Source organism: Salvelinus fontinalis, chromosome 35 (genome assembly GCF_029448725.1).
Source record: "Salvelinus fontinalis isolate EN_2023a chromosome 35, ASM2944872v1, whole genome shotgun sequence".
In the NCBI taxonomy this organism is placed as follows: Eukaryota; Metazoa; Chordata; class Actinopteri; order Salmoniformes; family Salmonidae; genus Salvelinus; species Salvelinus fontinalis.
Window position 1 is genome coordinate 583,956 of NC_074699.1, and position 15,381 is coordinate 599,336.

Sequence of the window (15,381 nt, forward strand, 5' to 3'; positions counted from 1 at the left end):
TATTCTTTTATAAAGTATTATGTTATAAAGTATTATTTTATAAAGTATTATTTTATAAAGTATTATTTTATAAAGTATTATGTTATAAAGTATTATTTTATAAAGTATTATTTTATAAAGTATTATGTTATAAAGTATTATTTTATAAAGTATTATTTTATAAAGTATTATGTTATAAAGTATTATTTTATAAAGTATTATTTCATAAATTATTCAAAATGCTAAATAAAGAGGGAGCGCTGCTTTGGAATCACGTATGAAGACAAAGAGAGGTGCTCATGGGAGAACGGGAAATAACAAACAAACAAAGTTTCGGCCGTGTAAAAGCATCATACTTCAAAAACAAACAAAAGGAGTCTCTCTTGTGGAAAAGTTAAAAAGCCTTTATTATTATTATTATTATTTTATTATTATTTCTTATATTATTTAAGCCTCTATTCCATATTCAAAAATTGGCCTCACAGGCCTCCTTCATGTCGCCGTACCTTTAATGTAAAGTATTACAAAGTAAAAAACAGTAACAGTAATCAACAACAATAAGTCTCACCATCGGGGGCAGTAGCGTCCGTCTAGACGCAGTAATCAACAACAATAAGTCTCACCATCGGGGGCAGTAGCGTCCGTCTAGACGCAGTAATCAACAACAATAAGTCTCACCATCTGGGCAGTAGCATCCGTCTAGACACTGCAGCTTGTTGTCGATACACATTCTGTCCACGTTACAGGACACAGGGCAGCAGGTGATGCACTCCTTATACTGCAGACCCGGAGGACACGGCATCGCTGAGGAACACAGGAAGTGACACCGTGAGACAGGATGGAACATCACAAGACAGGAAGTGACATCGCGGGACATGAAGTGACATCACGAGACAGGAAGTAATATTACACATGTTTGACATTAAATTTGTCTTGGGGTTTGTTTCGTGAAATTACATACCATGTGTGACTTGAAGGAATAATATTTATTGTGGGGGGGCAACAGGCCAACTGAAACAACATTTAATTATCTACACTAAAACAAGCTACAGTGGATCCTGCATGCGGGTATGGGTAAATAACGGTGTGAAGGGTACCTACCACACTGTGGTATGTGAGTCCTCCAGTCCTTCAGTGGGTGGTCGGCGTGGGCACAGGCCCGGGCATACTCCGTGAACACCTGGCATACCACATCACCGTTGGGACCCGACCTTCATTCAGGGCAAGATGAAACAGAATACAACTCTTTCACTGAACAGAAGCCAAAGAAAGGTCGGCAGAAACACAGGACGTTACACTGACGTTCAGAACACGTACAAAGCACTTACAAGTGTTTAGGGATGTAGAAGTATCCATTTGACTGTTTTCATCACGAACAAAAATGATTAAAAAACTGTTCCTAGTTGTAGTATTTGTAGACTAGTTATTACTTACAGACAGAGGTCGTTGGAGACTAGTTATTACTAACAGACAGAGGTCGTTGGAGACTAGTTATTACTGACAGACAGAGGTTGTTGTAGACTAGTTATTACTGACAGACAGAGGTCGTTGGAGACTAGTTATTACTAACAGACAGGTTGTTGTAGACTAGTTATTACTGACAGACAGAGGTCGTTGGAGACTAGTTATTACTAACAGACAGAGGTCGTTGTAGACTAGTTATTACTGACAGACAGAGGTCGTTGTAGACAAGTTATTACTAATAGACAGAGGTCGTTGGAGACTAGTTATTACTAACAGACAGAGGTCGTTGGAGACTAGTTATTACTAACAGACAGAGGTCGTTGTAGACTAGTTATTACTAACAGACAGAGGTCGTTGGAGACTAGTTATTACTGACAGACAGAGGTCGTTGTAGACTAGTTATTACTAACAGACAGAGGTCGTTGTAGACTAGTTATTACTGACAGACAGAGGTCGTTGTAGACTAGTTAGTACAGACAGAGGTCGTTGGAGACTAGTTATTACTGACAGACAGGGGTCGTTGTAGACTAGTTATTACTGACAGACAGAGGTCGTTGTAGACTAGTTATTACTAACAGACAGAGGTCGTTGGAGACTAGTTATTACTAACAGACAGAGGTCGTTGGAGACTAGTTATTACTAACAGACAGAGGTCGTTGTAGACTAGTTATTACTTACAGACAGAGGTCGTTGTAGACTAGTTATTATTAACAGACAGAGGTCGTTGGAGACTAGTTATTACTAACAGACAGAGGTCGTTGTAGACTAGTTATTACTAACAGACAGAGGTCATTGTAGACTAGTTATTACTGACAGACAGAGGTCGTTGTAGACTAGTTATTACTAACAGACAGAGGTCGTTGGAGACTAGTTATTACTAACAGACAGAGGTCGTTGGAGACTAGTTATTACTAACAGACAGAGGTCGTTGTAGACTAGTTATTACTAACAGACAGAGGTCGTTGGAGACTAGTTAGTACAGACAGAGGTCGTTGAAGACTAGTTATTAAAGACAGAGGTCGTTGTAGACTAGTTATTACTGACAGACAGAGGTCGTTGTAGACTAGTTATTACTAACAGACAGAGGTCGTTGGAGACTAGTTATTACTAACAGACAGAGGTCGTTGGAGACTAGTTATTACTAACAGACAGAGGTCGTTGGAGACTAGTTATTACTAACAGACAGAGGTCATTGTAGACTAGTTATTACTGACAGACAGAGGTCGTTGTAGACTAGTTATTACTAACAGACAGAGGTCGTTGGAGACTAGTTATTACTAACAGACAGAGGTCGTTGGAGACTAGTTATTACTAGAAGAGGTCATTGTAGACTAGTTATTACTAGAAGAGGTCATTGTAGACTAGTTATTACTGACAGACAGAGGTCGTTGTAGACAGTTATTACTAACAGACAGAGGTCGTTGTAGACTAGTTATTACTAACAGACAGAGGTTGTTGTAGACTAGTTATTACTGACAGACAGAGGTCGTTGTAGACTAGTTATTACTAGAAGAGGTCATTGTAGACTAGTTATTACTGACAGACAGAGGTCGTTGTAGACAGTTATTACTAACAGACAGAGGTCGTTGTAGACTAGTTTTTACTAACAGACAGAGGTCGTTGTAGACTAGTTATTACTGACAGACAGAGGTCGTTGTAGACTAGTTATTACTGACAGACAGAGGTCGTTGTAGACTAGTTATTACTGACAGACAGAGGTCGTTGTAGACTAGTTATTACTAACAGACAGAGGTCATTGTAGACTAGTTATTACTAACAGACAGAGGTCATTGTAGACAGTTATTACTAACAGACAGAGGTCGTTGTAGACTAGTTATTACAGACAGACAGAGGTCGTTGTAGACTAGTTATTACTAACAGACAGAGGTCGTTGGAGACTAGTTATTACTGACAGACATAGGTCGTTGTAGACTAGTTATTACTAACAGACAGAGGTCGTTGTAGACTAGTTATTACTAACAGACAGAGGTCGTTGGAGACTAGTTATTACTAACAGACAGAGGTCGTTGGAGACTAGTTATTACTAACAGACAGAGGTCGTTGTAGACTAGTTATTACTAGAAGAGGTCATTGTAGACTAGTTATTACTAACAGACAGAGGTCGTTGTAGACTAGTTATTACTAACAGACAGAGGTCGTTGTAGACTAGTTATTACTAACAGACAGAGGTCGTTGTAGACTAGTTATTACTGACAGACAGAGGTCATTGTAGACTAGTTATTACTGACAGACAGAGGTCGTTGTAGACTAGTTATTACTAACAGACAGAGGTCGTTGTAGACTAGTTATTACTAACAGACAGAGGTCGTTGGAGACTAGTTATTACTAACAGACAGAGGTCGTTGGAGACTAGTTATTACTAACAGACAGAGGTCATTGTAGACTAGTTATTACTAACAGACAGAGGTCGTTGTAGACTAGTTATTACTAGAAGAGGTCGTTGTAGACTAGTTATTACTAACAGACAGAGGTCGTTGTAGACTAGTTATTACTAACAGACATAGGTCATTGTAGACTAGTTATTACTGACAGACAGAGGTCGTTGTAGACTAGTTATTACTAACAGACAGAGGTCGTTGGAGACTAGTTATTACTAACAGACAGAGGTCGTTGGAGACTAGTTATTACTAACAGACAGAGGTCGTTGGAGACTAGTTATTACTAACAGACAGAGGTCATTGTAGACTAGTTATTACTGACAGACAGAGGTCGTTGTAGACTAGTTATTACTAACAGACAGAGGTCGTTGGAGACTAGTTATTACTAACAGACAGAGGTCGTTGGAGACTAGTTATTACTAACAGACAGAGGTCATTGTAGACTAGTTATTACTGACAGACAGAGGTCGTTGTAGACTAGTTATTACTAGAAGAGGTCATTGTAGACTAGTTATTACTAGAAGAGGTCATTGTAGACTAGTTATTACTGACAGACAGAGGTCGTTGTAGACAGTTATTACTAACAGACAGAGGTCGTTGTAGACTAGTTATTACTAACAGACAGAGGTCATTGTAGACTAGTTATTACTAACAGACAGAGGTCATTGTAGACAGTTATTACTAACAGACAGAGGTCGTTGTAGACTAGTTATTACTGACAGACAGAGGTCGTTGTAGACTAGTTATTACTAACAGACAGAGGTCGTTGGAGACTAGTTATTACTGACAGACATAGGTCGTTGTAGACTAGTTATTACTAACAGACAGAGGTCGTTGTAGACTAGTTATTACTAACAGACAGAGGTCGTTGGAGACTAGTTATTACTAACAGACAGAGGTCGTTGGAGACTAGTTATTACTAACAGACAGAGGTCGTTGTAGACTAGTTATTACTAGAAGAGGTCATTGTAGACTAGTTATTACTAACAGACAGAGGTCGTTGTAGACTAGTTATTACTAACAGACAGAGGTCGTTGTAGACTAGTTATTACTAACAGACAGAGGTCGTTGTAGACTAGTTATTACTGACAGACAGAGGTCATTGTAGACTAGTTATTACTGACAGACAGAGGTCGTTGTAGACTAGTTATTACTAACAGACAGAGGTCGTTGTAGACTAGTTATTACTAACAGACAGAGGTCGTTGGAGACTAGTTATTACTAACAGACAGAGGTCGTTGGAGACTAGTTATTACTAACAGACAGAGGTCATTGTAGACTAGTTATTACTAACAGACAGAGGTCGTTGTAGACTAGTTATTACTAGAAGAGGTCGTTGTAGACTAGTTATTACTAACAGACAGAGGTCGTTGTAGACTAGTTATTACTAACAGACAGAGGTCATTGTAGACTAGTTATTACTGACAGACAGAGGTCGTTGTAGACTAGTTATTACTGACAGACAGAGGTCGTTGTAGACTAGTTATTACTAACAGACAGAGGTCATTGTAGACTAGTTATTACTAACAGACAGAGGTCGTTGTAGACTAGTTATTACTTACAGACAGAGGTCGTTGTAGACTAGTTATTACTAACAGACAGAGGTCGTTGTTGACTAGTTATTACTAACAGACAGAGGTCGTTGTAGACTAGTTATTACTAACAGACAGAGGTCGTTGTAGACTAGTTATTACTGACAGACAGAGGTCGTTGGAGACTAGTTATTACTAACAGACAGAGGTCGTTGTAGACTAGTTATTACTGACAGACAGAGGTCGTTGTAGACTAGTTATTACTAACAGACAGAGGTCGTTGTAGACTAGTTATTACTTACAGACAGAGGTCGTTGGAGCAGCTAGCCATGTAAGACAGAGGACTGACAAACTCATGACAGCCTGTAAAAGGTTCCTCCAGAAGCATTGCACACACCTCCTCCACTTTCTGTCATGGTGAAAACAAATTAAGCACAAGTTCCAAGGTTACCTCACACAAACCCAGGACAGGAAAATAATCACACAAACCCAGAACAGGAAATTAATCACACAAACCCAGAACAGAAAAATAATCACACAAACCCAGAACAGGAAAATAATCACACAAACCCAGAACAGGAAAATAATCACACTAACCCAGAACAGGAAATGAATCACACAAACCCAGAACAGGAAAATAATCACACAAACCCAGAACAGGAAATGAATCACACAAACCCAGAACAGGAAAATAATCACACAAACCCAGAACAGGAAATGAATCACACAAACCCAGAACAGGAAATGAATCACACAAACCCAGAACAGGAAATGAATCACACAAACCCAGAACAGGAAATGAATCACACAAACCCAGAACAGGAAATGAATCACACAAACCCAGAACAGGAAATGAATCACACAAACCCAGGACAGGAAATGAATCACACAAACCCAGAACAGGAAATGAATCACACAAACCCAGGACAGGAAATGAATCACACAAACCCAGAACAGGAAATGAATCACACAAACCCAGAACAGGAAATGAATCACACAAACCCAGAACAGGAAATGAATCACACAAACCCAGGACAGGAAAATAATCACACAAACCCAGAACAGGAAATGAATCACACAAACCCAGAACAGGAAATGAATCACACAAACCCAGGACAGGAAATGAATCACACAAACCCAGAACAGGAAATGAATCACACAAACCCAGAACAGGAAATGAATCACACAAACCCAGAACAGGAAATGAATCACACAAACCCAGAACAGGAAATGAATCACACAAACCCAGAACAGGAAATGAATCACACAAACCCAGAACAGGAAATGAATCACACAAACCCAGGACAGGAAATGAATCACACAAACCCAGAACAGGAAATGAATCACACAAACCCAGAACAGGAAATGAATCACACAAACCCAGAACAGGAAATGAATCACACAAACCCAGAACAGGAAAATAAAGAACATACACAGAGTTCAAGTAGCTGTTTTGAGGGGAAGGAAATCTATAAAAGTGTGTAAGACTCAAAAATCGACTTTTTAAATAATTGTGGTCTCTCAGGTAGAGACTGATAACCCCTGGTCCTAGCAGAGACTTGGCAGTTAGCAGCACCAGAGATGTCTCCTTAACACAACCACCACCTGTATGAGAGGGTTAAGGGTTATTCACCACCTGTATGAGAGGGTTAAGGGTTATTCACCACCTGTATGAGAGGGTTAAGGTCAGTTAGCAGCACCAGAGATGTCTCCTTAACACAACCACCACCTGTATGAGAGGGTTAAGGGTTATTCACCACCTGTATGAGAGGGTTAAGGTCAGTTAGCAGCACCAGAGATGTCTCCTTAACACAACCACCACCTGTATGAGAGGGTTAAGGTCAGGGTTATTCACCACCTGTATGTGAGGGTTAAGGGTTATTCACCACCTGTATGAGAGGGTTAAGGTCAGTTAGCAGCACCAGAGATGTCTCCTTAACACAACCACCACCTGTATGAGAGGGTTAAGGTCAGTTAGCAGCACCAGAGATGTCTCCTTAACACAACCACCACCTGTATGTGAGGGTTAAGGTCAGTTAGCAGCACCAGAGATGTCTCCTTAACACCACCACCACCTGTATGTGAGGGTTAAGGTCAGTTAGCAGCACCAGAGATGTCTCCTTAACACAACCACCACCTGTATGTGAGGGTTAAGGTCAGGGTTATTCACCACCTGTATGAGAGGGTTAAGGTCAGGGTTATTCACCACCTGTATGAGAGGGTTAAGGGTTATTCACCACCTGTATGTGAGGGTTAAGGGTTATTCACCACCTGTATGAGAGGGTTAAGGTCAGGGTTATTCACCACCTGTATGAGAGGGTTAAGGGTTATTCACCACCTGTATGTGAGGGTTAAGGGTTATTCACCACCTGTATGAGAGGGTTAAGGTCAGTTAGCAGCACCAGAGATGTCTCCTTAACACAACCACCACCTGTATGTGAGGGTTAAGGGTTATTCACCACCTGTATGTGAGGGTTAAGGGTTATTCACCACCTGTATGAGAGGGTTAAGGTCAGGGTTATTCACCACCTGTATGTGAGGGTTAAGGTCAGGGTTATTCACCACCTGTATGTGAGGGTTAAGGTCAGGGTTATTCACCACCTGTATGTGAGGGTTAAGGTCAGGGTTATTCACCACCTGTATGTGAGGGTTAAGGTCAGGGTTATTCACCACCTGTATGAGAGGGTTAAGGGTTATGCACCACCTGTATGAGAGGGTTAAGGGTTATTCACCACCTGTGTGTGATGGTTAAGGTCAGGGTTATTCACCACCTGTATGTGAGGGTTAAGGGTTATTCACCACCTGTATGTGATGGTTAAGGTCAGGGTTATTCACCACCTGTATGTGAGGGTTAAGGTCAGGGTTATTCACCACCTGTATGTGAGGGTTAAGGTCAGGGTTACTCACCAGTAGTATGTGTGGGTCACGTGAGGCGCAGGGCGAGGGTCAGGGTTACTCACCAGTAGTATGTGTGGGTCACGTGAGGCGCAGGGCGAGGGTCAGGGTTACTCACCAGTAGTATGTGTGGGTCACGTGAGGCGCAGGGCGAGGGGAACATGGAGGGCACCATGGGACACCTGACCTGGTGAAGCTCCTCCTCCACCCAGCTGTTCCCAAACATGGACAGGTCCTCCGTCACCACACCTGTATGGGAAGACAGCAGAACGTTGCCACCATTACAGTACAATGCTTCAGTCCTCTCTTGCAAGATTTTGTTCCAGCCCTACCTCTAACACGCCTGATTGTAGCAGTAATGTGCTCTTCAGGGCTTTACAGACCTACAGCAGAGATGGAGCAAAAGCCTGCACTCCTATGAGCTTTCCAGAGGGAGTGGTGGCCCCTCTTTCTCTGTTCTTACCGTAGCTGGTCTTCAGGTCCTCCTCTACTGTCCTCTCTGTCTCTGTTCTTACCGTAGCTGGTCTTCAGTCCCTCCTCTACTGTCCTCTCTGTCTCTGTTCTTACCGTAGCTGGTCTTCAGGTCCTCCTCTACTGTCCTCTCTGTCTCTGTTCTTACCGTAGCTGGTCTTCAGGTCCTCCTCTACTGTCCTCTCTGTCTCTGTTCTTACCGTAGCTGGTCTTCAGTCCCTCCTCTACTGTCCTCTCTGTCTCTGTTCTTACCGTAGCTGGTCTTCAGGTCCTCCTCTACTGTCCTCTCTGTCTCTGTTCTTACCGTAGCTGGTCTTCAGGTCCTCCTCTACTGTCCTCTCTGTCTCTGTTCTTACCGTAGCTGGTCTTCAGGTCCTCCTCTACTGTCCTCTCTGTCTCTGTTCTTACCGTAGCTGGTCTTCAGGTCCTCCTCTACTGTCCTCTCTGTCTCTGTTCTTACCGTAGCTGGTCTTCAGGTCATCCTGTACGTCTGCGTTGAAGTTGCCGCACAGACCGCAGGTCCTGCCCACCCACTCTGGGCTCAGCTTGATGTAAACAGAGCCACTGTGTCCGTCCCAGGCCAGGGTGAAGCCATGTTGCTGGGTCACCAAGACATAGCGGGAGATCCTCTCCAGCTCCACTTCATGGATGTGGTGAGGCAGCTGAACACTGCATGGGGGGAGAAGGAGAGAAGGAGGAGAGGAGGATGGGAGGAGGAGAGGAGGAGGAGGGGAGGATGAGAGGAGGAGAGGAGGATGGGAGGAGGAGAGGAGGAGGAGGGGAGGATGAGAGGAGGAGAGGAGGACGGTAGAAGGAGAGAAGGATGGGAGGAGGAGAAGAGGACGGGACTAGGAGAGGAGAGGAGGAGAGGAGGACGGGAGGAAGAGAGAAGGAGGACGGGAGGAGTGGAGGAGAGGAGGACGGGAGGAGGAGAGAAGGATGGGAGGATGAGAGGAGGAGGAGAGAAGGAGGAGAGGAGGAGAGAAGGAGGACGGGAGGAGGATAAAAGGAGAGGAGGAGGAGAGGAGGAGGAGGAGAGGAGGATGGGAGGAGGTGGAGAGGAGAACGGGAGGAGGAGAGAAGGACGGGAGGAGGAGAGGAGGAGAGGAGGATGGGAGGAGGAGGAGAGGAGGACGGGAGGAGGAAACAACGAGAAGAGGAGGACGGGGGGAGGAGGAGAGGAGGACGGGACGAGGAGAGAAGGAAGAGAGGAGGATGGGAGGAGGAGAGAAGGAGGAGAGGAGAACGGGAGGAGGAGAGGAGGACGAGAGGAGGACGAGAGGAGGAGGAGAGGTCAAATCAGTCAACCAGGGTTCTCTAAGTGTGTACAGTCGTGGCCAAAAGTTTTGAGAATGACACAAATATTAATTTTCGCAAAGTTTGCTGCTTCAGTGTCTTTAGATATTTTTGTCATGAATACAGAATGGTACCAACACATCCTCCGAGAGCAGGATGGAATACTGAAGTATAATTTCAAGCATTTCATAAGTGTCAAAGGTTTTTATTGACAATTACATGAAGTTGATGCATAGACTAAATATTTGGAGTGTTGACCCTTCTTTTTCAAGACCTCTGTAATCGGCCCTGGCATGCTGTCAATTAACTTCTGAGCCACATCCTGACTGATGGCAGCCCATTCTTGCATAATCAATGCTTGGAGTTTGTCAGAATTTGTGGGTTGCAAGGTGCTCCATCATGCTGGAAAAGGCATTGTTCATCACCAAACTGTTCCTGGATGGTTGGGAGAAGTTGCTCTCGGAGGATGTGTTGGTACCATTCTGTATTCATGGCTGTGTTCTTAGGCAAAGTTGTGAGTGAGCCCACTCCGTTGGCTGAGAAGCAACCCCACACATGAATGGTCTCAGGATGCTTTACTGTTGGCATGACACAGGACTGATGGTAGCGCTCACCTTGTCTTCTCCGGACAAGCTTTTTCCGGATGCCCCAAACAATCGGAAAAGGGATTCATCAGAGAAAATGACTTTACCCCAGTCCTCAGCAGTCCAATCCCTGTACCTTTTGCAGAATATCAGTCTGTCCCTGATGTTTATCCTGGAGAAAAGTGGCTTCTTTGCTGACCTTCTTGACAGCAGGCCATCCTCCAAAAGTCTTTGCCTCACTGTGCATGCAGATGCACTCACACCTGCCTGCTGCCATTCCTGAGCAAGCTTTGTACTGGTGGTGCCCCGATCCCGCAGCTGAATCAACTTTAGGAGACGTTCCTGGCGCTTTCTGGACTTTCTTGGGTGCCCTGAAGCCTTCTTCACAACCATTGAACCGCTCTCCTTGAAGTTCTTGATGATCCGATCAATGGTTGATTTAGGTGCATTCTTACTGGCAGCAATATCCTTGCCTGTGAAGCCCTTTTTGTGCAAAGCAATGATGACGGCACGTGTTTCCTTGCAGGTAACCATGGCTGACAGAGAAAGAACAATGATTCCAATCACCACCCTCTTTTTGAAGCTTCCAGTCTGTTGTTCGAACTCAATCAGCATGACAGAGTGATCTCCAGCCTTGTCCTCGTCAACACTCACACCTGTTGTGGCAGGGCTGAAATGTAGTGGAAACATTTTGGGGGGGATTCAGTTAATTTGCATGGCAAAGAGGGACTTTGCAATTAATTGCAATTCATCTGATCACTCTTCATAACATTCTGGAGTATATGCAAATTGCCATCATACAAACTGAGGCAGCAGACTTTGTGAAAATAATATTTGTGTCATTCTCAAAACTTTCATTCACTCTTTTTCTGGACCTCAATTAGTTGAGATAGACCAGGAGTTGGACACCTGAAAGCCTGCACACCCAGTACCTCTCTTCCAGTTCGAGTCAAGACCAAGACAGGGGGGCGAGGGGTCCGAGACCAAGACCGGGGGGCGAGGGGTCCGAGACCAAGTTGTCACCGTTTCTGTTCGATTTGATTGTTGTTTCCTTTGGTTACCGCTGGAGGGCACCCGTACCTTGTTTTCTAGTTTCCAGGGTTACCCTGATCATTACTTATTGGTTTCACCTGTGGTTAATTACATTCTCTGTGCACCTGGTTGCCTTGCTAACTAGGTTCCTCTGTTGGCCTGTATCGTTGCTTAGGTTTCATGTTTTGTTCAGTGTACTCTTGTACTGTTGCCTTGTTTTCTGTCAAGACTTCAGGTAAATGTTCTGGATTTACCTTTACCTCTGCTCGCTGTGTTTCTCAGCGCCTGGGTCTGAGTTCAGACTAGCATTAAGACTGAGACCAGAACAATGAAAGTCCAATTCAAAACCACGGTTGGTCTTCAAATGGGTCAAATCACCATAATAACAAGACATGTCCAGTATTTCTGTGTTCGTATTTCAGAAGAACAAATGGATTCTTTAGATATTCAGAATGGTGATGAATTGGATGCTGAGGACAAACAGAGAGACACTCTACACATAATCACTAACCCACTCATTTGATTTGATTTGAAACAGGTCTATAACAGATAAAAAAAAGATTTAAGTATGTTTGAACTTCCGCCGGTCTCCCCTTTACTAAATAGAGCTTTGAAACAACGTCCCCCACTCTAATCTACCAGCAAATCAAGGACATTCTGACCACCGCCACAAAGTTTGAGGATATTTTTCAACAAAAGTAAAGGACAGTAATGTTACGAGTAAAGTAGAAAGCCCAGACAGGTTTCAATAGTCGATAAGATATTGTGTCATGAAAGGAATGTGGATATTTGGCGAAGCGGTTTAATGGACCAACTGAATGAGAGCTGGTAAATATTAGATTTTCACTCCGCTGGGCCCGGTTGGACTCGGCAAGAAATTACGAGACCTCATTGTCCAAGACCGAGTCAAGATCGAGTAAAAACACAGAGACAAGACCTCAATATGTTGTCTGGAGACCAGACTCACTATAACACTGAGTTATATAGACACAACGAGACCAGACTCACTACAACACTGAGTTATATAGACACAACGAGACCAGACCTCAATATGTTGTCTGGAGACCAGACTCACTACAACACTGAGTTATAGAGACACAACGAGACCAGACTCACTACAACACTGAGTTATAGAGACACAACGAGACCAGACTCACTACAACACTGAGTTATAGAGACACAACGGGACCAGACTCACTACAACACTGAGTTATAGAGACACAACGAGACCAGACCTCAATATGTTGTCTGGAGACCAGACTCACTACAACACTGAGTTATAGAGACACAACGAGACCAGACTCACTACAACACTGAGTTATAGAGACACAACGAGACCAGACTCACTACAACACTGAGTTATAGAGACACAACGAGACCAGACTCACTACAACACTGAGTTATAGAGACACAACGAGACCAGACTCACTACAACACTGAGTTATAGAGACACAACGAGACCAGACTCACTACAACACTGAGTTATAGAGACACAACGAGACCAGACTCACTACAACACTGAGTTATAGAGACACAACGGGACCAGACTCACTACAACACTGAGTTATAGAGACACAACGAGACCAGACTCACTACAACACTGAGTTATAGAGACACAACGAGACCAGACTCACTACAACACTGAGTTATAGAGACACAACGAGACCAGACTCACTACAACACTGAGTTATAGAGACACAACGAGACCAGACTCACTACAACACTGAGTTATAGAGACACAACGGGACCAGACTCACTACAACACTGAGTTATAGAGACACAACGAGACCAGACTCACTACAACACTGAGTTATAGAGACACAACGAGACCAGACTCACTACGACACTGAGTTATAGAGACACAACGGGACCAGACTCACTACAACACTGAGTTATAGAGACACAACGAGACCAGACTCACTACAACACTGAGTTATAGAGACACAACGGGACCAGACTCACTACAACACTGAGTTATAGAGACACAACGAGACCAGACTCACTACAACACTGAGTTATAGAGACACAACGAGACCAGACCTCAATATGTTGTCTGGAGACCAGACTCACTACAACACTGAGTTATATAGACACAACGAGACCAGACTCACTACAACACTGAGTTATATAGACACAACGAGACCAGACTCACTACAACACTGAGTTATAGAGACACAACGAGACCAGACTCACTACAACACTGAGTTATAGATACACAACGAGACCAGACTCACTACAACACTGAGTTATAGAGACACAACGGGACCAGACTCACTACAACACTGAGTTATATAGACACAACGAGACCAGACTCACTACAACACTGAGTTATAGAGACACAACGAGACCAGACTCACTACAACACTGAGTTATAGAGACACAACGGGACCAGACTCACTACAACACTGAGTTATATAGACACAACGAGACCAGACTCACTACAACACTGAGTTATAGAGACACAACGGGACCAGACTCACTACAACACTGAGTTATATAGACACAACGAGACCAGACTCACTACAACACTGAGTTATAGAGACACAACGAGACCAGACTCACTACAACACTGAGTTATATAGACACAACGGGACCAGACTCACTACAACACTGAGTTATAGAGACACAACGAGACCAGACTCACTACAACACTGAGTTATATAGACACAACGAGACCAGACTCACTACAAGACTGAGTTATAGAGACACAACGAGACCAGACTCACTACAACACTGAGTTATATAGACACAACGAGACCAGACTCACTACAACACTGAGTTATAGAGACACAACGAGACCAGACCTCAATATGTTGTCTGGAGACCAGACTCACTACAACACTGAGTTATAGAGACACAACGAGACCAGACTCACTACAACACTGAGTTATAGAGACACAACGAGACCAGACTCACTACAACACTGAGTTTTAGAGACACAACGAGACCAGACTCACTACAACACTGAGTTATATAGACACAACGAGACCAGACTCACCACAACACTGAGTTATATAGACACAACGAGACCAGACTCAATACAACACTGAGTTATAGAGACACAACGGGACCAGACTCACTACAACACTGAGTTATAGAGACACAACGAGACCAGACCTCAATATGTTGTCTGGAGACCAGACTCACTACAACACTGAGTTATATAGACACAACGAGACCAGACTCACTACAACACTGAGTTATAGAGACACAACGAGACCAGACTCACTACAACACTGAGTTATAGAGACACAACGGGACCAGACTCACTACAACACTGAGTTATAGAGACACAACGGGACCAGACTCACTACAACACTGAGTTATAGAGACACAAAGGGACCAGACCTCAATATGTTGTCTGGAGACCAGACTCACTACAACACTGAGTTATAGAGACACAACGAGACCAGACTCACTACAACACTGAGTTATAGAGACACAACGGGACCAGACTCACTACAACACTGAGTTATAGAGACACAACGGGACCAGACTCACTACAACACTGAGTTATAGAGACACAACGAGACCAGACTCACTACAACACTGAGTTATAGAGACACAACGAGACCAGACTCACTACAACACTGAGTTATAGAGACACAACGAGACCAGACTCACTACAACACTGAGTTATAGAGACACAACGAGACCAGACTCACTACGACACTGAGTTATAGAGACACAACGGGACCAGACTCACTACAACACTGAGTTATAGAGACA

At 43.6% G+C, this 15,381-nt stretch overlaps 1 protein-coding gene across 1 annotated transcript in view; it reads right to left on the reverse strand.

Moving 5' to 3' along the window:
- Window positions 1-15,381, reverse strand: part of LOC129834102 (otogelin-like) — a 176,003-nt gene that overhangs the window by 97,185 nt on the left and 63,437 nt on the right. Inside the window, exons 7-11 of the mRNA XM_055898860.1 lie at window positions 9,201-9,409; window positions 8,388-8,518; window positions 5,677-5,783; window positions 1,081-1,190; window positions 658-783 (exon numbers count right to left, since the gene is read on the reverse strand). Coding sequence (XP_055754835.1) covers window positions 658-783; window positions 1,081-1,190; window positions 5,677-5,783; window positions 8,388-8,518; window positions 9,201-9,409 — 683 coding nt within the window. The remainder of the gene's footprint in view (window positions 1-657; window positions 784-1,080; window positions 1,191-5,676; window positions 5,784-8,387; window positions 8,519-9,200; window positions 9,410-15,381) is intronic.